At 48.2% G+C, this 20877-nt stretch overlaps 7 protein-coding genes across 7 annotated transcripts; 3 read left to right on the forward strand and 4 right to left on the reverse strand.

The window, feature by feature from the left end:
- Nucleotides 1–584: 584 nt before the first annotated feature.
- Nucleotides 585–1677, forward strand: N7481_007846 (sulfotransferase family protein; the record flags this gene model as incomplete). Its single annotated transcript, XM_057267065.1, has 4 exons — nucleotides 585–661; nucleotides 739–934; nucleotides 972–1309; nucleotides 1374–1677. 4 exons carry the CDS (start codon nucleotides 585–587, stop codon nucleotides 1675–1677), a joined length of 915 nt encoding a protein of 304 aa, XP_057121266.1.
- Nucleotides 1678–1861: 184 nt separating this feature from the next.
- Nucleotides 1862–2221, reverse strand: N7481_007847 (uncharacterized protein; the record flags this gene model as incomplete). Its single annotated transcript, XM_057267066.1, has 1 exon — nucleotides 1862–2221. One exon carries the CDS (start codon nucleotides 2219–2221, stop codon nucleotides 1862–1864), a length of 360 nt encoding a protein of 119 aa, XP_057121267.1.
- Nucleotides 2222–3794: 1573 nt separating this feature from the next.
- Nucleotides 3795–5185, reverse strand: N7481_007848 (intradiol ring-cleavage dioxygenase; the record flags this gene model as incomplete). The annotated part of the gene is made up of 5 exons (XM_057267067.1): nucleotides 3795–4246; nucleotides 4303–4468; nucleotides 4528–4670; nucleotides 4723–4878; nucleotides 4936–5185. The coding sequence occupies 5 exons, from the start codon at nucleotides 5183–5185 to the stop codon at nucleotides 3795–3797; spliced, it is 1167 nt and encodes a 388-aa protein (XP_057121268.1).
- Nucleotides 5186–7521: 2336 nt separating this feature from the next.
- Nucleotides 7522–9192, reverse strand: N7481_007849 (sugar porter family MFS transporter; the record flags this gene model as incomplete). The annotated part of the gene is made up of 2 exons (XM_057267068.1): nucleotides 7522–8946; nucleotides 9007–9192. The coding sequence occupies 2 exons, from the start codon at nucleotides 9190–9192 to the stop codon at nucleotides 7522–7524; spliced, it is 1611 nt and encodes a 536-aa protein (XP_057121269.1).
- Nucleotides 9193–13619: 4427 nt separating this feature from the next.
- On the forward strand, nucleotides 13620–14819 carry N7481_007850 (uncharacterized protein; the record flags this gene model as incomplete). The annotated part of the gene is made up of 2 exons (XM_057267069.1): nucleotides 13620–14278; nucleotides 14339–14819. The coding sequence occupies 2 exons, from the start codon at nucleotides 13620–13622 to the stop codon at nucleotides 14817–14819; spliced, it is 1140 nt and encodes a 379-aa protein (XP_057121270.1).
- Nucleotides 14820–15324: 505 nt separating this feature from the next.
- Nucleotides 15325–17791, reverse strand: N7481_007851 (uncharacterized protein; the record flags this gene model as incomplete). Its single annotated transcript, XM_057267070.1, has 19 exons — nucleotides 15325–15485; nucleotides 15531–15609; nucleotides 15659–15806; nucleotides 15853–15981; nucleotides 16029–16106; nucleotides 16159–16360; nucleotides 16417–16441; nucleotides 16493–16525; nucleotides 16574–16602; nucleotides 16657–16691; nucleotides 16743–16821; nucleotides 16870–16984; nucleotides 17037–17108; nucleotides 17160–17224; nucleotides 17276–17278; nucleotides 17335–17363; nucleotides 17411–17553; nucleotides 17608–17641; nucleotides 17706–17791. 19 exons carry the CDS (start codon nucleotides 17789–17791, stop codon nucleotides 15325–15327), a joined length of 1545 nt encoding a protein of 514 aa, XP_057121271.1.
- A 651-nt stretch (nucleotides 17792–18442) lies between these two features.
- N7481_007852 (uncharacterized protein) lies at nucleotides 18443–20283 on the forward strand (the record flags this gene model as incomplete). Its single annotated transcript, XM_057267071.1, has 6 exons — nucleotides 18443–18549; nucleotides 18605–18635; nucleotides 18690–18827; nucleotides 18875–18905; nucleotides 18959–19231; nucleotides 19280–20283. 6 exons carry the CDS (start codon nucleotides 18443–18445, stop codon nucleotides 20281–20283), a joined length of 1584 nt encoding a protein of 527 aa, XP_057121272.1.
- Between the last annotated feature and the right edge of the window lie 594 nt (nucleotides 20284–20877).

Below are 20877 nucleotides of genomic sequence, written 5' to 3' on the forward strand. Positions count from 1 at the left end.
CCTAAACATGCGGACTCCGGTGCTACTGGAAGTTTTCCGTTTCTTATGGCTCGCTGATAGCCATTGCCTAAGGTTGTTTGAGAGAAATCATTATCGAGGTAGCAAAAGTGAATTATACAAAGCCTACCCAGACAAGAAGAACTTCAGCTCCTGAAAAGTATCATTTTCCTAACCGCTTCGCAGAATCCGCTAATATTGAGAACTCAAGCAGCAGAAATCTCGTTTTCAATATACTAATATTTCCCGCAAATTAATGGAAATTAGCCGCAAGTAACAAAACTAAAAATAGGATTCCTGACACCGAAATCGTAAGATAGGCCTGATGATCATATTTCAGGGGGCCATGCACCTAAGGAATACACTAACTAACTAACCGAGCTTAAGGCCGTAAGGCAACCCGCCAGCACCTACTACGTACGTAAATTTAGTCCGACCTATCCAGCAGATATAGGAGTGCGATGCGCTAGCTGCTAAGGTGAGGCTAATTAGCGTCAACCTTAGAAGGGTAAGTGCAAGCGAATACGTGGCTTCTATAAGAGAGGCTTCCCACCCATGCCAGCTTCCAATTCACCAAGCGACTCATCATGTCGAGACAAGTGGATAAATTAATGCCTCCGAGTGAGATTCGGAAGAAGAAAGTAATCGTCGCAAGCGCAAGTCGGTAAGATCCCGCTTTTTAATACAACTTCACTACGTCCAAATTAGATGTATTCGATCTTGAAATTAAGCATAAAATAGTTCCGGAACGCTAGGGCTCTATGGTGCGATGAAGATTTTGGGCTATCGCCCCTATCATCTATATGAATGTGTCTGCATTCATGGCGCGACCCACATAAATATCTTCAAACAGGCCGTGATTGCTCAATTCAATTGGCTCTCCGGCGTGAGACGACTGAAGAAATCTGATTGCGAGAAGTGGCTAGCAGATTATGACGTGAGTATGATTTTCTCTTTTAAGTATCCTTGAACAGATGTCACCATTCGATCAAAAAGCTGATGAGAGTCAGTGTATTATTGAGATTTCAAGCTATTTGGGAATGGATGTGATTGAGGCTTATGCAGAAGATCCCGAGGTGAAGTTTATCCTTACCGAGAGGGATCCTAGGAAGTGGGCTCAATCATTCAACAACACAAGCGCGAAAGTAGTTACTCTATCAAGCACCTTCCCATTCAATGTTTTGAAATATTTCCATGGAGATCTCTACCACTTCATGGATATGAATGTGCTGGTGTATCAAGCTTTAGCGAGTGGGACAAAACCGGGCGACCCAGAAAATGAGGACATACTTCGCGAATATTATTCCTCATAGTGAGTCTCGCCTTGTCTTATTTACCGTTTTCACTTGATCTGCTAACGCAATTTCAATGCTTAGTATCAAAAATGTCAAGTCGACAATTCCAGCAGATCGCCTGTGTCTCATTCAGCTCGAAGATGGGATTGATTGGGATACCATCTGCCCATTCTTGGGAGTTCCAGTCCCAAAGGAAGACTATCCAGATCGAAATCAGCCCGAGAGGTTTGAATACCTGCTCAATGAATTCTTACAGCCAAGAGTTCGAACGGCAATGCTAAGATGTGGTGCTGTAGCTGCTGCGGCACTCGGGATCATCGGGTGGGCGGCCACCACACGCGGGCCATCCTTACTCCCACGATTCATGGGGATCTCCCCACCTTGAGTTGCCTGAGCGTAGTACGTGATTCTATTTAACAACCTCCGGGGCTTGTAATATCTTGTCTATTCAGGGCTCGTGAATATTATTTCCCACTGGCATTGCTCAATAGACAAACAACCTTGAAATTACTATCCAAACGCCGGGGTATCGCAATGCAATCATTTTTAAAACAAATAGAGAAACAATTCTAGATCCTGCTAGCGAGTTCCTCTTGACTTTCTTCGTCTGGCTTTGACAATGAATGTGTCTCTTTACGAAGTGGAGATATCCTAGCCGCAATCACATAGGTGCACACGCCAATTATAGCTATTTCGGGTAGCATAGTCATTGTAAGATATCCAGTCAGGTTACCCTTGATAGCATTGAACTTCATATTGCCAGAGATTATGAAGATTAGTGAGTATGCGAGGCGGATGGCAAGCAGAGGAATACAGACGGTAACACCATTGAGTGCCCACTTTTCTTCCTCGAAATATTCGTGTCGGTGGATCCAGAAGAGTGTGAATACGCCGACAAGGTAAACGTAGATGACTGCCAATAGGCCCATACTAGCTTGGCTCCATGCGGTGGGAGGAGGGGGTGCTCGACGTGCATGACAGAGACCCAGCCACCAATGGATATGCCAATGTCAATCCAGGTTATTATGGATGGAGCCCAGAAGATCCATTTTCCGGCAATGTTAATGACTTTGTTTCTATTGCGCGATTGGTTAGTGAAGGGTCCTCATTTAATCCAAAGGCTGAGCCGCTTACATTCTTTCCAGCAGCTCCAAGAGAAGAAAGATGATCAAGATCATTCCCAGAGATTCGCAAACAAATATCGCGGCCCATAGTCCTTGGGTGTCCTGGTTGATCGTAGCAAGCTTGCAGCCAGCCCCGATAATCCTTAGGAGTGTGAAAATACCGATGCAGAACCAGCCTATTTGACGCGTCCATCGGAAGTAGAAAGCGAACATCAGAGGTAGTGAGAAGGTGACTATCTGTGCAGCAGCTATACCATCGCGATATGTGAAAATCCCGTCACCCGCCATATTGCAAGCAAAAGCAAAGTAATAGAAGTCGAATTGCAGGTGGGTTGGGAAAGGCGAGAGATTATTGTCGAAATGTTTGACTGAAGCGAGCAGGTAAGTTTTCTTGAATGGATGAGAGCTTTCACTCACGCTTTATAATGATCGAGACTGTAACTGTCGTGCAGCCTTGAACTTGGCATCCGATGCTATTAAAACAAGTCATCCGGTAATGCGATTGGTTGCTATAAAGACCCACAAGCCTGGGCGTACAAGAAGGGCAGCAATCACGAGTACACGTGATGTGCGGTCGAATATCTCTCCGATTGTTTTGCTTGCTTTCGAAGATCGGCGGTCGCGTTCCCTTGGCGTTCGTCTGCGCCCCAGGGCTGAGTTGTGGGGGCGATTTCCAGTCTCGACTCTCATCACAGCTGATCCTTAATTTCAGTCTCTATTATTCATCATAGAGTACTAGCTATGACAGCATGAGGATGCCTGAAGAACTCAAAGCTACTTACTATCTCTGATTGACTTACTCTCCCGGGGCCGTCTGAAATCGCCTCCCGACTGCAGGATGTCTAGTACCTAGTGTGCTAGGAATTATGTATACTTTGACACCTGGGCACCCAATACCGCCCTAGGGGTCCTTCAAACTTGGAATTTTCCGCGCCCGATGTCTTCCAATTTAAGTAGATATCCCGTTGGCTCTAGAGGGGTAGTATGATTCGTTTTAAGTTTGCTGAGGGGCTTGGAAGCCATTTTGATGTAAGCTTGACCATCCCTTTGAAAATCGTATAGCTAGCTAATCTTGCTCCAACAGGCTGCAGACTACTACGAACATGCCCTGAGGAAATTGAAAAAAGGAAAGATTATGAAACCACTGGCAGTTCTGGTATGGAACCAAATTTAGAAATGTGCGATGGAGCATTTGAGACTAGTCGCTAGTAAATAAATACAACAACGCAAACCAAAATATACTATCAAGACAATACCGAGTAACAAGCCCTGAAGGTCCTGCCGTCCAACGGCTGAAGAATAGAAGGCAAAATTCGAAATTGAACAGAGACAAAGTTGATGCCAGGCACAAGCTTCTGTGTTAAAGAACCAGGGTATCTTAGTTAGTGCTGCGGCTACTGGAAGCGCTGGAGGTGGAAGAGCCGAAGCCGGGAGGAGCGCCGCCGCCGCCGCCGCCGCCCATGCCCATGCCAGAGTTCTCATTCTCGACGCCACCCTCCTCGGTGTAGTAGGCGGCCGGAGAAACGGAAGAGTCAACGGTAGAATCAACGCCAACAGAGATCCAGGCAAAGATACCGTCGCTAACAGAGTCACCAAGAAGGATGTACTCCATAAAAGGGTCGATAGTGTCGGCCTCGTCTGAGAGGATGCTGTCCTCGGAGTTGGTGGTCAAATCTTGGGTGTTTGTGCTGTAGGGCGAGGTCTTCTCGACCTTGGCGATGAGGTCCTGGTCGAAGAAGGCCTGTCCAACGTGGGAGGAGGTCGAAGAGTAAAGGCCAGAGATAGTACCGTTCTTCAGAAGGGTAGTCTCATTGGCGGGGTGGGTCAGAACTGTGAGTACTGTTAGAAAGGCTTGAATCAAAAATAGACCAATAAGACTGTCGTACCATGAATGTGAGTAGCACGGCCAGTGTAGTGACCGGGGAAAATTCCCTCAAATTGGACAACACCGTCGGCGTTGCTGGCCTGGATCCCGCGCAGGAAAGTGGCGTCGAGGTTGCTGGTGTCAGAGGAGTCTCCGTTGCCGCTGGCGCTGATGCCAGAATAGACACCCTATAATACAGTGATTAGATCCAGAAGTTGGAGTCTATAAAGGATGTGCAATTACTTACAGTGGCATTGCAGTACCAGATATCGGTGTAGATATTCGGCAGAGGTTCGCAGGTGTTGGTGTCGATCAACTGGAAATCCATGTACAGAGGGACACCCTGCTGGTCCTCGGTGATACCCTGGCGGACTAGCTCACCGGTAACGTCTAAATACAATGTCAGCGCCTATGATGCGAAAAATTGAGTCATTCAACCAACAGTAAGGTCCCTGGGTAACATCTGGAGCGAGAATGCAGCTGCCCTCGGAGGTGAACAGCAGACTTGGATCGGTGTTGAAATCAACACCAGTCAGGTTGGAAGCGTGCGACGTCGCCAGAGCAGTGTCGAGGTCACGAGCCTTGAGAAAATTCGCGTCTGGTAAAAGTCAGTTTAATTTGTTTTGCCGCGCGATATTCAAAATACTTTGCGTACCAGACTTGAGTCCGCGACGGCGGCGAAGGTTCTTGACGGCGGCAGCGCGACGAGCAACATTCTTGCTTTCAAGGCCGCGAGCCTTCATCTGGGAGGCACACTGGGACAGGCTGCGGGACTGTATGGGTGCATTGCGCATGTACAGGGCACGTTCGGCGGCTTCAGCCTTGTGGTCATGACCGGGGTGGGCGGAAACAACGCTGGCCAGACCAAGGACGCCGATGGCGAGGGCAGAGGCGAGTTGAACCATCGTGGCTAGTATATATCAATTGGAAAGCAGGGTGGTTAAACGAAGATCTGCAGCGAGGACTGTTGGATTCTCGATTGACTGGAGGATTTTCTGATGATCAGATCACTTTTAGAGGAGCAGATCAACTAGGCTTTATAGAAAAGAAAGCCATGCCTACACGGATAGACCCACGCTGAGGAGGACCTCAAAAAGAAATGGCAGCCAACCCGCGTGCCTCCGAGGCGCACGGATTGGGGCTGACGAAAGTGATGGGGATACTTCCAACAGAGCTAGCAAATCAGGGCATACATATTTCTCACATTGTGCACCGATGGACATTTCAAGGCAATTCCGAGTCCCGCAGCGGAGTATGGCCCCTGCCCCGGTGATCTAGACATTTGAGGGTCGACGTGTCGTGATTCAGGTAAATTCATCATTATGTGGCTCATTGGTGCTCGGCACATCATTCAGATTGACTTCTGTGTCCCTGGTAGAAAGTTGAGGAATCAGTGCATAGGTCACAGAAACTCGCGTGGCGCTGCCAAGGTTCTCATAGACGAGTCGCGGAGTGCTACTTCTCCACATGGAGGATTCACTATGGACAGCTTTGGATCCATAACTCAAAAACTGTCAGATCTAAGCGGAGGAAAATAGAAGGATCTGCGTTGATGACGAGGCGTTTTGCTTTGCATCCCCATGCCAATGGACTGGACCTATAATATTGTATTGATTTCAATTTTAACTACAACGGACATTAACATCGCGACGCCACTCGGATGTATATGTGCTAGGTGTTTATTTAGAGTGCCGATGCTGTTATTGCTCAAATTAAGCCCGTTCCAGAATAGTCACGGGTCGACTGTACAAATAACCCTCTAAAGAGGGCCAAGACCGCTATTGTAACAAGCTAGGGGATTATTAATCGGGACAGCGACTGTCGAACGGTTTCGACAATTAGCGTGTGTAGATCATTGCCCCTTGAATTAAGGTCCAAGTCCCTGAGAAACCCCTACAAGTCCTATAACAGTCCAACGTACCTCGCATACGTACTCGCTCTTGGCAGCTTGCCTCCGACGGGGTCCCTCCGGATGCATCTATCATTGCACGGTCGCAAAACTCCGCTCATATTGCGCCAAGCCTTCTTTCACTTAGCTAGCAAAATGTTCCTCCGGAGATTTGGACCGAATAGTCAAACAAGAAGCTACGGTTGCGACATTAGAATCGTGGAAAATCTCAAAGCCAAGCAGTTGACGAATTTTTGCGGTTGGCAGATGCTTACGTCCGGTGATCCCGAGGATCTGCCGACGTCAAGCAATTTCATGACTGCGCCTGGACGGTCGGAAGGTTTCGATCATTTTCACTTCTAATTCGTTGCTACTGATTCTATGTATTGTTGCTCGCTCTAGTATTCTTATGGGTTGGTAGCCACATTGGATTGAGTCAGCACGTACGCCATACATACATACATTAACTAAGATAAGCTTATACACGTCTCAACAGGTTTCCCGTAATTAAAAAATCCACTCTTTGTAACTACCTAGGTAACCTAATGGTTAAGCGAGGTGACCAACTTCCAATAACACTCAACCGAAAACTTGGAACTCTGCCCTGCTCTCGTAGTTCCATGTGCTCACTCCGCGGTCCTACAAAATGCATCATGATCTCATTTTCATATTGTGTGATTTTCCCTACATTAATTATTAGCCCCAAACATATACTAGTATCCTTTGAAATGACACTCCTGATACCACCTGGGCACGAAGCCGGAATTCAAGCAGTCTTCCTCCAGATCCATACAGCCTGGAGAGCCTTTTTTTATACGAGGATTCTTGGAAGCTATTTCCAAAAGATGCTGCATCGCAACTGTCCACCTGGGCATGTATTTACATACGATGTATTCATCCCGCGCTTTCGAAGTTTAGTTTTATTAAGGATCTCGTTTCCTTGAGTGGGGTGTACTAACAATTTTGCCTTCAATTTCAATCCACCTGAAGTATTCCTGTTTGAATTGCTTTCTCTGGTGTTGCTGGATTTTCTAATATACGATTGAGAGGACCTTGCAAATTTTCGGGCGAGGGGACAAGCACTTGGTAATTAGTACTAGTAGGTATACCGCGGATCTTACAAAGACGGGAAAAGTTTGGAGGTAGGTATATATCACTTAATTCAGATAAAGATACATCGACTCATGATTCCACATTAAACAAAATAAAAAATTAACCATATTAAACATAAACGCATGAACACCCTGGTATCTGCGCTAAACAATGGGCCCAGCCAACGGGAAGCAAAATTGAGGATAAGATAGACGCGTCTCATCTTTCAAAAAGCCCCCTGATCGAAACACATGATGAGATCTAGACCTCGTGCTGGGTGACCTGAGGAACGGCAGTAGACTTCTCGTCGGTGAGACCCATCTCATCGGTAAAGGTAGAGTGGGGCTGCCACTTGGCAGAAGTGCGAGGGGTGGTCTCCTCCATCATCTTGTCGACCTGCTCCAGGGTAAGGCCCTTGGTCTCGGGGATCAAGAAGTAAGTGTAGACGAAGGCGCAAGCGCAGAGAGATCCCCAGATGAAGAAAACCTTGGGACCCAGGTTGCCCTGGTCAGCGTCGGTCATGTAAGGGGTGATGACAGCGATGATGCAGTTCCAGAGCCAGTTGGAGGCAGTGGAGAGAGCAACACCACGGGAACGAATGGGCAGAGGGAAGATTTCACCGATAACAACCCAGGCGCCAGGGCCCCAAGTGCTAGCGAAGAAGAAGATGTAGATGCAGATAAAAGAGATCATAGCAGAGACAGCCTTAGGGCTCTGTCCGTCAGTGACACCAATGATGGCAACCAGGAACTGGCAAATAACCATGCCAAGGGCACCCCACAGGAGCAGGGGACGACGGCCGACCTTCTCAATGGCATAGAAGGAGAGGGGGGTGGAAAGGACGTTGACAATGGTGGTGATCATGCTGATCAGGAAGGGGTTCGAAATCGTGCCGAGTTGGGTGAAGAAGGGGGTACCATAGTAGAAGACGAAGTTCACACCAGTCCACTGTTGCATCATCTGGAGCGAGGTACCAAGGACGGTGCGACGAATATTGCTGTTGGGGTGGAAGATGTTTCCACGGAAGCAGTTGAACCAGCTGTCGAAGTAGCCCGACTCGGGAATCACCTGGATCTCATACAGGTAGTTGGCCTCAATCTCGTTGATTTCGGACTGGATAAATTCAGAGTCTCTGGGCTGGCCACGGATTCTGGCAAGAGCATCGATAGCTTCCTCCTTTCTTCCCTTGCGGATGAAGAAACGAGGGGACTCGGGGAGCACAAACAGGCCAACGGCGAGGATGACAGCCCAAAGCATCTGAAGACCGATAGGGATGCGGTAAGAGCCGGAGTCGGTGCGGTGCTCAGTACCGTAGTCAACGCACGAGGCCATCATCAGACCGATGGTGATGCAGAACTGATAGCCGGACACGATGGCACCACGAACCTTGCGAGGGGCAATCTCAGACATGTACATGATGATAACGGCAGAGACAAATCCAACACCGAATCCTGCAACCAGACGACCAGCAACGAGGAGACCCAGGCTGCTGGAAGCAGTCTGAAGGATGACACCGATGATGAAAACCGCGCAGCCAGAGATAATTGTGAAACGACGACCGTACCAATCTGCCAGATCACCGGCAATGAGAGCACCGAAGAATGTACCAGCCGAGAGAATAGAGACGATGAGAGACTTGCGCGAGGAGGGAATGACAAATTTGTCAGGGGAAGTGTTTGCTTTGTCCTATAGGGAGCTATTAGCATATGAAGAGGCAGCTTGTCGAGAGAAAGACCAAGTACTTACCAGACCCTCAAAGGTCTCGATGAAGTAATCCATACTGAGAACACCGCTAATGTGACCAGAGTCGTATCCGAAGAAGATACCACCGAAGGCAGCAAAGGCGCACATCAAGTACGTCTTGAAGGTGACGGGGGCTTCGATGCGACGGGCATCGACAGTCCCCATGGTTGTGACTGCACCACCAGGCATTTTGGCGGATGTCACTTGCGACACGAAGGTTGTATTTGCAGTAGAGGTAGGAGTGTTAGATTTCAAGATGATCAGAGAAGAGCAGCAAGAGAAATATATATAGATGATTGAGTGAAGTATGAGATACAAGGAAACAAAGGAGAGGGTGAGGGGAACGAAGGCAGTTTATAACCTGGGGCCGGAGGTACATGAGAGCCACGATCCCCGGACTGAAAATAGCAGGGGGTGGGAAAAAACCGCTAATGCGATCTAGTTCCACACGGAAGCGAAGACAGAGAACGGTGATTACGGATTTTGGCCACTCTCGGCACGCGATGGACGGCCATCGCCGTGCCAGACTCGGCTGAATAGTGGTAGATGGTTGGGCTATGACTGCTCGAACCTTCTCAGTCCCGAGAAAATAGTCGAATTCGGAGGGTAGGCAAACGCCAAACCCAAGCTGGGATCCATCACTAGATCGAATTGAGTCTAATGCAGGAATCCACACAACCGCGAAATGAGAGGGACATGCCATGCGGCACAGAACCCGGGGAAAAGTTTGCACGGATCAGGCCGGTCGAAGAGCGATAGGAAGCCAGCTGATTCGCTGAAAGAGGCATGGCCGTGGTAACTTGGGGGAAAAGAAAGCCCCGCTAGAACTTCTTTTAGAATAGTAAAATAGACCTAGCCATACAGAAACTCGGGTCCAGCCCGGCCGTGAACACTGTCGAAGTGAAATGTTCCCTCGGGACGCGGAGATGCTGTCTCAATTAGGGTTGGGGTCCGGGGAAATGTCGGTGATGATTGGTGCATGTTGGCGCTTGGGACAAGGGCCAGTCTACGCCACAAGGTCCGGGCTCCTTTTTTCACCCAAATTTTCACTGCGTCGTGACCCGAAAAGACATCTTCTGAACCGAGACAACTATTCGGCACCCCGAAATAGTCCATTCGAACTTCTCATTCTTTCTATTGACTCAGCCCCGAGTCGTGTGAGCCGATCGGGTGACTTACGGCTATGTCCGGCCTCATCGGTCGCTTGTTGGGAACACTCGACGCAGGCCCTCGTGTCTTGCAGAACCCTTGGGGGAAGGATTGCATGTCCTAGCGAAACAAGTAAATGGAGTTCTCGACCAGGAGAGGATCTAGCGTAAGGCACGCCTCAGGGACTTTCATTAGACCGTGCGACTCGATCGTCTGACAGCGAACTAAACCTCGCCGAGTAATTGGTCCCTTCTCTATGTTGGCTTGCTCGGTTGAACGCAACCATAACCTGCAGTTTTACCTCGTAAGCAAAACAAATCCGCCGCCCCACGACTCTCGATGGCACCCTAAACTCAACTCTGGCCACCCATATCCCGCGCGGTCCCACCCCCAGAGCGACCTTAGATTTTTCCCACGGGGTCTGCGACCAGTAAAACAGACTAGCGCTTTCCGCGCGTGGGGAAGTTTAGCGTTGGTCTTTGTCTCTGGACCCTTGGCGCCTCCTGTGGCGCCCTATTGAAGCCGTTCTCAAATATCCCCAATTCTTCCAGACCCTCCACATTGTCCGTGGATAGTTAGCGGGGAAGGAAAAATCGTAGAACTGTCACCCTACCAAGGTTTGCCATGCCGGCCTAATATCGGGCCAGAGCCTTGGAAGGCATTCCTTGCCGGGGCCGGGCCTTGGCTCTTGGCTGGCTGTCGCTTGCATCCCCTCTTCGACCTTTGTATAACGGTTCATTAAGTTGGCACCTTGTGTTTGTGGTGGTCGAGGTTGTACCGCTTGATCACCGGTGACCGAATTAAGCAATCCAAGATTGAATCTAGCCTTGGGGTATGTTTCTGGGGTGGAAGGGTTGGCGTGCCACCACATGCAGAAGGGTAGAACTACTTCCCCACCGTTCAATTGCCGAGGAGGGGGGTGTACATTCAGGGACCACAAGGCAAAAAAAAATTCCGGATGTCTTTGGAATAGGTTCAACCTACGATGTAAAGGACCCCTCGTGTGGTGAACTGCAGACATCTCGTAACAAGTGCCTCGGGCGATCCTGATATTTTGACATATTTTGACCACTTCAAACCCAAACGCATTTAAACTACATATTAGCATAAAGAGATCAAATCGATCCCTCTTTGCTGATCTTGATCGGCGGTAGGAAAAGCACTGTTGAGTGTCTGAGTGCTTTAAGTAGGCCCCTCATGCAAAGTCTCAGCTTATTCTCGGCCTAACGCAATGGTGGTATCATTAACTGCTCTTGGCTGTTCCGTGTCATTGTTCCCGAAACCTTGTCTCAATATTCTCTTCCCCACTCACACGCACACTCACACTCACACTCACACTCCCCAAACCCAAAATCCGGGCATGATTCAAGTTAGTACTACCCGGGGCCATGATTACAATATCTAACCTACGAGGCCCTTCAAAACAGATATCCAAATCACGGATACGATTATCTCAATCTTAGAGTCTCTCCGCTACCTACCTCCAGGGCTCGTAGGCTATACAACTTTCTCGCCCGTTATTGGATTCTTCACGTTCCTCTCCGAGGTTGACTCATTTTGACCAATCAACTGCTTTGTTACCGCGTCGTCCGTCTCATGACCTACCAGGAAACCTTTTACATATTGAGTTTTGTATGATCTTCGTCTGTCGATTTCGATTTTCTCGTAAATTATTCTAATGGAAAACTTCCGAGTGAAGTTACTGCTACAAGTAGTGAATGATTCCAAATTTAGCATCGCATTTCATAATAAATGCCAGCCTGAGCCCTGGAGTGAGTATAGTACTTATACTAGTATTGCGAGCACTGCTAGTAGTAGTAAATATATATTTCACGTCAGTAGAAGGACTGACGAAGTACTAGTACTACTACTGGCAATCGATGATTTCCCAAGGGCTGTCATCGCGATCTTGGGTAACCTTGGAATCCCAACATTCCAAAAGTTATCTATTTTCCATGACATGTGGATCAGTTGGCAAAATCGAAAAGACCCGCCTGGCCCTCGAACTTGATTGATATGATTGAAATATACCTAGAATGATTTAATCTCTTTCAAGAATCGGTGTGGCGCAGATCGTCGATCACAGCCTCGCCCCGCAGAAATGTTGGTTCCACATGATTTTCCTTATGTTCTTCTTGTTTTGAAGCCACGAAGCTTTATTTTTTACTCAATTTACCATTCATTCAGTCCTGGGGGGGTTTCTGACTTTCGACTAAGGAACCTACCTGGGGATCGGGTTGACCCCGGTCCCACCCGAGGTAGATCTTGTGCATGATCAACCCCCAGATTCGTCCCGAGTTCACTTTTTATGGATAAATTCTATTTTTATAGGTCCATGACTCGCGAGATCAGGGCCTGTGGGGAAGAATTAAAGACGAGGAAATCAGAGCGCAGAGAGTTTTACGATTTTTCAATGAGTAATTTTACGAAGATTAGTCGTGAATTATCTCTGAAATTTCAAGCTCTTTGTGATCCTCAACTATCAGTGGTTGCTAGTATATTAGTCGACTTCGTTTAGTCCATGGGAAAATGATATAGACGGTCCTAAGACTAGTCCTAGTATGTAAGATCCCAGGGCTATTGCTAATAGATGAAGAAACTGTTCATAGTACCTAGGTACTAGCCCTCCAATACTAAAAAGAAGCCCTCACAATCAAGCCAGATGGTAACTTCGCCAATGAGGCCGTGAATTCAAAATGGATCCGCAGAGGCTTTGACCAATTTTGGCGATATCCATACCTATTGGACTTGGACCGCACGTCTCCAGCACTGTTTTCTCCCGAGGTCCGAGATATATTGTGCGTTGAGAATTCGGTGGGGACAGAACAATCACTTCCAACCCGCCCACGTTCTAAAGCTGGAATGACTCGATATTTAGATGATTGGACACATAATTATGATGGCGAAATTGAATATTGCATCTTCCCACTCATCATACTTGATCAAATTCTGGAATTCTGTTAACAATCTCCTAAGACGTTGTGCGGTTTGGATTGATGTGACTTTTCCAACGCGTTCCTGTTCCCGTCTTGGCGCGACAGACATTGACATTGGGCCTGCACTAGTACGAATTCCAAGAAATTGTCTCGTTTCGCGCTGTAATCCTCGATAGGAGGATCCTTGCTGTTTGATCTGCCAAGTTTCTATTATTTTATGCATCTTGGCATGCCCTGATCCATCTTCTCTGGGCAAAATTAGACGAGAAGCGACCTCGGAGAACCCCCGGAAGGCGTGGGAAGGCGTGGGATCATCCTTCGCCAAGACGCCGCGATTTCCTATTCGACGGGATATTGATGCATAGTCAGCGCTAGCACTGTTTTGTTTGTAGCCGACCCTGCGCCTTTGAACCCTTCGGCTTGATCCGATGGGGCTCAAAGATAGCAGCGAGTACAAATTTTATTGACCATCCCTTCGATGCGCTGCGCGGATAGCAAGGTTATTCCATCTTATCTTCTATAAACAGCACAATGGGAATCAAGCTGAATACCCTCGTTGCTATAGCGGCCGTGGTTGGATTTTCAACCGCCGAAGCAGTGGGTTATTTTGATGATTCCTCCGTTTGCGCAGACCCAGACGGGCTTGCAACTTGTTACGAGAAGGCAGAAAACAGTTACACAAGTTGCATCACCAACAACTGCGCCGGAGGTAGCAGTTCCTGCGTGAAATCATGCAATGGGGATGCGAATTGTATTGCTAAGCAATGTCCCAACCTCGGTGTGGATTGCATCAATGCATGCGGTTGTGTCAGAGCGGGAAACCAGATCGATTGCACCGCATCTAGCTGCTGGAATCAGGTGCGATGTCATATCCAGCGTCCCGTGGCTCCACTAATAACTTTTCTACCAAAGGTCTACTCCTGCGAATATCAATATACTGTCGAAGACCTTCTCAACCTATGCGTCAAGCAACAACTGAATGGCGTTCCCTTTTGGCCTCCTCCAGCCAAAGCACCTGGCGGATGCTCTTGCAACATTGGAAAAGCCGACAAGAAGGAATTGCAGATATCGCAGTTCCTCGATACCTGTGCAAACAACATGACCAACCTGAATCAAATGTCGGAAGCGGAAGATATGACGGATTATGCGCAGGCCTGTATCTGCTGTACACAGAGTGCCATAATGTCAACGTAGGTTTGATGTTGCTCAATGCAAAGTTGGAGAGGGATGTGGAATTGACAAACTTATAGGATCTATGATACCTGCCCGAATACCGAGCCCTCCGCCATCGGAGCGGATGATGTGTACGCTGTCTACTTTGCGCATAGTAAATGGGAAGGTTGCGGGAAATACCTGGAAGCATATGATTGCGCTGGAGATTTGGGGTTCGGTGCTGAAAACGCCGGCGACACTCACACCTTCTACAAGCCCGGAGACTTCCCAAAAAATGGTACTGAATCACTATACAATACGGGTGGTATCATTTCGACTCCCGTGAGTGGTGCAACATTCACATGGACCCATGGCACCATAGAGCACCCGGTCACCGTTAGATCGACTGATAACGTCGTCTCTACCACTGCGACCGCGACAGGCACATCGGGTGATTCAAGCACCACAGCTTCCGAGACGGGAGCAAGCAGCACAAAGACAGGCATGGCTGTTTCTGTTAATATGCCGCATTGGGAGCCTGTCATTCTGTCTGGTGCTCTTGCCCTGGCATTATTTTGACTACTCTGCGATTCATTAGATGAAGAAGGCACCCGATAGCATGATTGGCGTTTGATAGGCTGCTATGTAAAGCGATATTGAGATAAACCTTTATGAACAATATAAGGTTTCGGTGAATACAAGGGTTGTGTCTTATGAACAGAATGTCTTTTGGTATAGGTGCATTATGTCAATATCCCAAGCACAATTAATTCACATAGGTCATATATACCATCATTACGAACAAACATTTCGATAAACCCATCACTCACTACAAGATTTAAAGCTCGCCGCGATTGACCGAATTCTCGAAGATTATCCATCAAGAAAATATTGTATCAGATTTGGGAGGCAGGAAAATACGGCAGGCCTCTACGAGCAGGCCAACACCGGCAATCAGGTTATAATTTGTTCTCTAAATTTCCTGGTTCTAGATATTGGTGCAGTTTGTGTGGATAGAATACAGTCCGAGTCGACGGATGCCTTATAATAAGATGATTATCGTCTCAGTTTTGTATGATCCAGCCTACTTCTCATGATGCGTAGCTTCTGTGTCATTCGTGTGCATGGTATCAAGAGCGTCAGTTGCGAAGTCGATACGCGGACCTGTAAAGTTCTTGCGACCGTCCACAATCCACTGGAAAGCGGAGATGATGATGATGATTGCGAACGCAGCAACACAATAGTCTAAATCTGTCAGTTTAGCCCTTCAGGTGCGGAAAGCTAACTTACTCATGCTGCTTCCAGTGACAGTACTGGAGGGAGGGAAAACAAAGAGCACGGTTGTCAATGCGATATATGATAGAGCGACCTATAATCAATTAATATCACTTTGTCTTCAGATTGGTAGAAGGTCTCACAATGTCGGCGATCCATCCAAGGGCATTGGGCAGCTTCCAGCTTCCCTTGGGAAGGGCCTTGCGCCCTTGCAAGCAGTTCACCAAGATAGGCATCGCGTAGGATAAATCAAGCGCCACAACCGAGGCGGAGATAATAGCATTGAAGGCACTATATAGTTAGTCAAATGAATCAAGAAGGTATGGGAATTATTTACCTCGAAGAACCCAAGAAGATGCAGCCGAAGCATATCACGACGACTACCGTCAATATCAGTGCATTCAGCGGTAGCTTGAGGGTGGGGTGAACAGTGGCGAAGAAACGGGAGGCAGGAAGGCCACCATCGCTGCAAATGTCAGTAGGCTGGCGTTTTTCTCGGAAAGAGAAACTTACCGAGCGAAAGCGTAGATCATGCGACTACTGGTTGTCATCACGCTGAGGATAGCGAGGATCAAACATACAAGCGGAAGCCTATAACCAATTAGGGATATAAAAACAAGAAAATAGTTTGAAGAGGACGTACATTAGAAGGCAGATAGCCCCGGCCTTGTTATTGGTCGCATCGTAGAGGATCTGCAAGAGGGGGCCAGCTGCCGAAGTGGTGACCGCGTCCATGCTACCGGCGACAAACAGCAGAACAATCAAGAAGATGAAGCCAGTGAAGATACCGATTCCAACACAAGACACCATGATTTTGGGTCCCTCAACAGATGGATTAGGAACCTCTGTTTGAATTAGCTCTGTCATTGACGAACTATGGGCACTGTATCTCGGTCTTTACCTTCTATCATATGCGCAACGGCATCCTGCGAGGTACATTAGCACGAGTCTTATTTTGCTTTCAAATTCGAACTCACAAAGGCAGTCACTCCGAGACCTCCTTGCAGAAGCTTTAACCGTTAGTGGTTGTGTGGTGTTAACAAGTCAATTGTACCTACTCCAAGTAGCCAAGCAACACCATCAGGCCCTAGCAAATATCAGCAAATAAACCCAGTGCCAGAGTTGGAAGTGGATAACTCACATCCAGTACTGTTCACAAAGTTTCCAAAAACAAAACTAAGTATGTCAGTGATAGTCTATAGCTGCAGGATGTCACAATCCACATACGAGGCCGAGTTATAATCCGGCGAAGAACAAGCCAAGACGGTGATTGAAACAATCACAAATCCACCGATAGACCAAGTAACTAAAATGATCAGCCCCCGAACCTAAACAAGACAAAGGGGTATCGTACAAGCGCCACGGTAAATCACCGGTAGTATGGAGTTCATGAAGCCATTGATGCAGAATGCGCCCATTGTCAACCCAACGTAAATAAGGAACTGGTGCCAGCGCTGGGGATCGTAGCTCTGTTCTTCGTCAGAATCGTATCAGTGGGGCTCGAAGTGTAGTTGCCCATACCGGATGCATCAATGAGATAACTCCAACAATCAGTTGGCTGGATAAAAGCGAGTTGGTGGCGACCAAGGCAATCTGAGATCATGTCAGTTGTAACCAATATAGTAGAGCTATTTGTTCTCTTACCCAACCAGCCACATTGATCCATCCTGTAACCCAGGATAATATGGGAACCCATTTGGGCCAGGCGACTAAACAAGATTAGCATCTGCTTGCAGAAGGATCATGGATAGTAAACATACTGACTAATATATTGGTTAGCTTGGGAATGGAATGTACGTGTGAAGGGACTCGGACTTACCAGCAACCCAATGATACTGACCACCGGCACTAAATTCGTAAGTATAATCTTTGTTTACTGAAGAGAAGGCACTCACGTGGGGTAAGTAGAAAGAAACTCGGCCAATGAAGAGGCAATGCACAAGTTGCAGAACCCCGCAGTCACAAGACCCCAGATGACGCTTGTCGCGCCCCCAGAGGTAAGACTAATCGATAGACTGGCCGACAGGGCGGTCCACGACTGAGCCGAGCGGATATTAGCTTCCTTCTAGTGCCGCAGGGACCGGGTACTAACGTTCAACACGGCAAAAGCGAGACCGAGCATTGCCCTAGTTACCCAAAGTTAGTACATGTGTATTCCGTGCGATCGAGCAGCTTGCGTGTCGATCTCACCAGGTCGAAAACTGGCGCTTCAGCTCTTGCTTGTGGCCCATGGCCGCGAGTTGGGCGTCATCATCTTGCAGTGGTGCTTCTTTCATCGCGAAAAGGTCAAGAGAGAAAAAAAACAGTCGAGTTGAAAGAAGAACCCAAGGCGAAAAGGGAGATAGATAAGATGAAGAGAAGAAACACTAAGCGTCTCGGCGATTAAGGTCCAACTAAATGCATCGCAGGCATCGCATGGCCATGTCGTTAACGGATAGCGCCGACAGGGTTGCAATTCGCTAGCATGCGGGGAAGAATCCCATTACATACAACTTGAAGCAGTTATCAGCGGGCAGGCCAATGACGATTGATCGTGGAACCAGCCAGGATCGAATCGAGCTGGTGCAATTCTCCACCGTGTCCACTGTACCCACCATCTCTGGCTTATCGCCCCGAGGCAAAGAAGTCATCGCCATGGAGCTGTACTTATCCTCCACAAAAGCTTATCAAGCTCCTGAACGGCCCGGCTTGGGTTCCCTGTTTCGTCGATCTCTGCGTGTACCTACCGAATCGCGCATAGTGGCTTCCCCAGGGCTGCAGATGCAATATACTTCGCCTCGCATGGTTCAATGCCGATCACGGTGTCGGCAGTGGAGCTGCGTGGATGATGATAAGCAGGAGAATGGGGTCGTACACATTTATAAGGAATGCGCGTGGCTGCGTGTTTCCCCTGACCCAGAGATCCCCTCTTCTGAGTATTCCGTACAATGTTCTCCAAGGGGTTGCTGGCTGTACTGGCCGCGCAGACATGCGCTGCGGCGGTTTCCAAGGCACGCGATGACGCGACTTGCACGAAGACTACGGTCGCAATTCTGTGAGTTTGAGTGTTTAGTGGAGCGAGCAAGGGCCTGCGCTAACATTGGTTGCAGGGGCGGTGGAATGGCGGGCGTCGCCGCGGCTGTAAGTTGTTTTCCGCGACATGTGGATAGACACCTGGATCTAATGCTCGGTTAGCAAGCATTGCATAACTCGTCCATCGAGGACTTTGTACTAATTGAGTACCGCGACACTCTTGGCGGGCGTGTTGCACACACGGACTTCGGCAAGGATGAGAATGGCAAGCCATACACGGTGGAACTAGGTGCCAATTGGGTAGGTCGTTCCATTTGTGCAAGTCGTTCAAAGGCTGACAACAATAGGTGCAAGGACTTGGCTCTCCTGGAGGCCCTGGTATGGTCGACCTCCTATCAAGTTTGGACAATGCAGATCGCTGACAGGGCTAGAAAATCCCATTTGGACATTCGCGAAGAAATGGAATCTCAACAACACTTATTCTAACTACAGTTCTATCCTGACCTACGATGAGAGTGGATTCAATGACTATGCCTCTATGCTCGATGACTTTGAGGACCTTTACGATGACGCTTCTGAACAAGCTGGCATTCTCCTGAAGGAGAACCTGCAGGATCAGACTGCGCGTACTGGCCTTGCTCTGGCTGGCTGGCGACCCAAGATTGATGACATGAAGGCTCAAGCTGTCGAGTGGTGGGAATGGGGTAAGTCGCGATCACTACAGTCTACCCACATCTTCTAATATTTCTTAGACTGGGAGGATGCTTATTCGCCCGATGAGAGCTCTTTCATTTTCGGCGCTGCGGGCGAGAACCTCACCTTCAACCAATTCAGCGACGCAAATAACTACGTCTGGGACCAGCGTGGCTATAACCACCTCATCAAGGGCGAGGCCTCGACTTTCTTGAAGAAGAACGATCCTCGTCTCCACCTAAACTCCATCGTCACGAACATCACTTATACTGATGACGGCGTGACGATCCAGAAGAAGGATGGAAGCTGTGTGCAAGCAGCCTACGCTGTCTGTACTTTCTCTCTCGGCGTTCTCCAAAACAGCGACGTGACATTCAGCCCGAAATTGCCGTACTGGAAGCGCACTGCGATTGAGAAATTCAGCATGGGCACTTATACCAAGATTTTCCTCCAATTCAATGAAACCTTCTGGCCTCAGGATACGCAGTACTTCCTCTACGCAGACCCAATCACAAGAGGATACTACCCTGTTTGGCAATCTCTCTCAGCACCGGGTTTCATCCCCGAGTCAAACATCATCTTCGTGACTGTAGTCTCGCAGGAGGCATACCGTGTCGAGCGTCAGTCCGACGAAGAAACTCAAAAGGAGGTCATGAAGGTTCTCCGTGAAATGTATCCGGACAAAGACATCCCCGAACCAACCGCATTCATGTATCCCCGCTGGAGCACGACCCCGTGGGCGTACGGAAGCTATTCGAACTGGCCCCCATCGACTACGCTCGAGATGCATGAGAACCTGCGCGCGAATGTTGATCGCCTATGGTTTGCTGGCGAGGCGACAAGCGCGGGATACTTTGGTTTCCTACACGGTGCCTGGTTCGAGGGTCGCGATGCGGGTGAACAGATTGCTGCTTTGCTTCAGGATAAGTGCAGCAATGTGTCGGATACTTCTGACGACTGTGGAAACCGCAGATACTACGAGAAGCTTTCTGGGTCTTCGCCATTGGCGGATTACAGTGTTTTCGATGGGTGGCCAGTTAGCAGCTTCTACTCGAGCAGCTAGGCGGCAGTACAGAACTGAGAGATGTAGACAATCCAGGGTAGATGTTGATAACTTGGTGTCGATAGCACTACTAGTAGTCTTCAATGAACTTGAAGACTTCAAAGTTCCAAAGTTACTAGTAGTAGTAGTAGATGTTGAAATCCGTAACTCGGTCGGCTGGATATTTTTGTCATTCAACCATACTATCCTTCCCAACCTCATGGAATTTTAGAAAACTTGAACATAGGCGAGGGATAGCAGCGACTCCGAGTCGAGCTCATAGCTCATAAGGCAGTAGTCACCACCCGTCTCGTTAATCTGTGGATTTACGCGAATCCATGAATCGGATTGTTGAGTTGAAGATTATAAAAAATTGTGTTCCATATTGTGGATCCATAACAAATGAAATTTCCGTTGTACATCGGATAACCATTCCATCCTGCAGTGCCTGCAGTGGCCAGTTCAAATAATAAAAGATATACCCATTAACACCTCAAATGCAATCATTCCGAACACCCTTAAAGTACTTCCCGACCATGCAAATGCCAGCATTGCGAAAAAAAAAGATCGTGAAGTATCGAATTCCGACAGCGGCGAGTCCGGCCCCGCTGAAAT

Source organism: Penicillium waksmanii, assembly GCF_028829765.1.
Source record: "Penicillium waksmanii strain IBT 27052 chromosome Unknown utg000007l:1.0-4314555.0:1.0-4317578.0, whole genome shotgun sequence".
Classification (NCBI taxonomy): domain Eukaryota; kingdom Fungi; phylum Ascomycota; class Eurotiomycetes; order Eurotiales; family Aspergillaceae; genus Penicillium; species Penicillium waksmanii.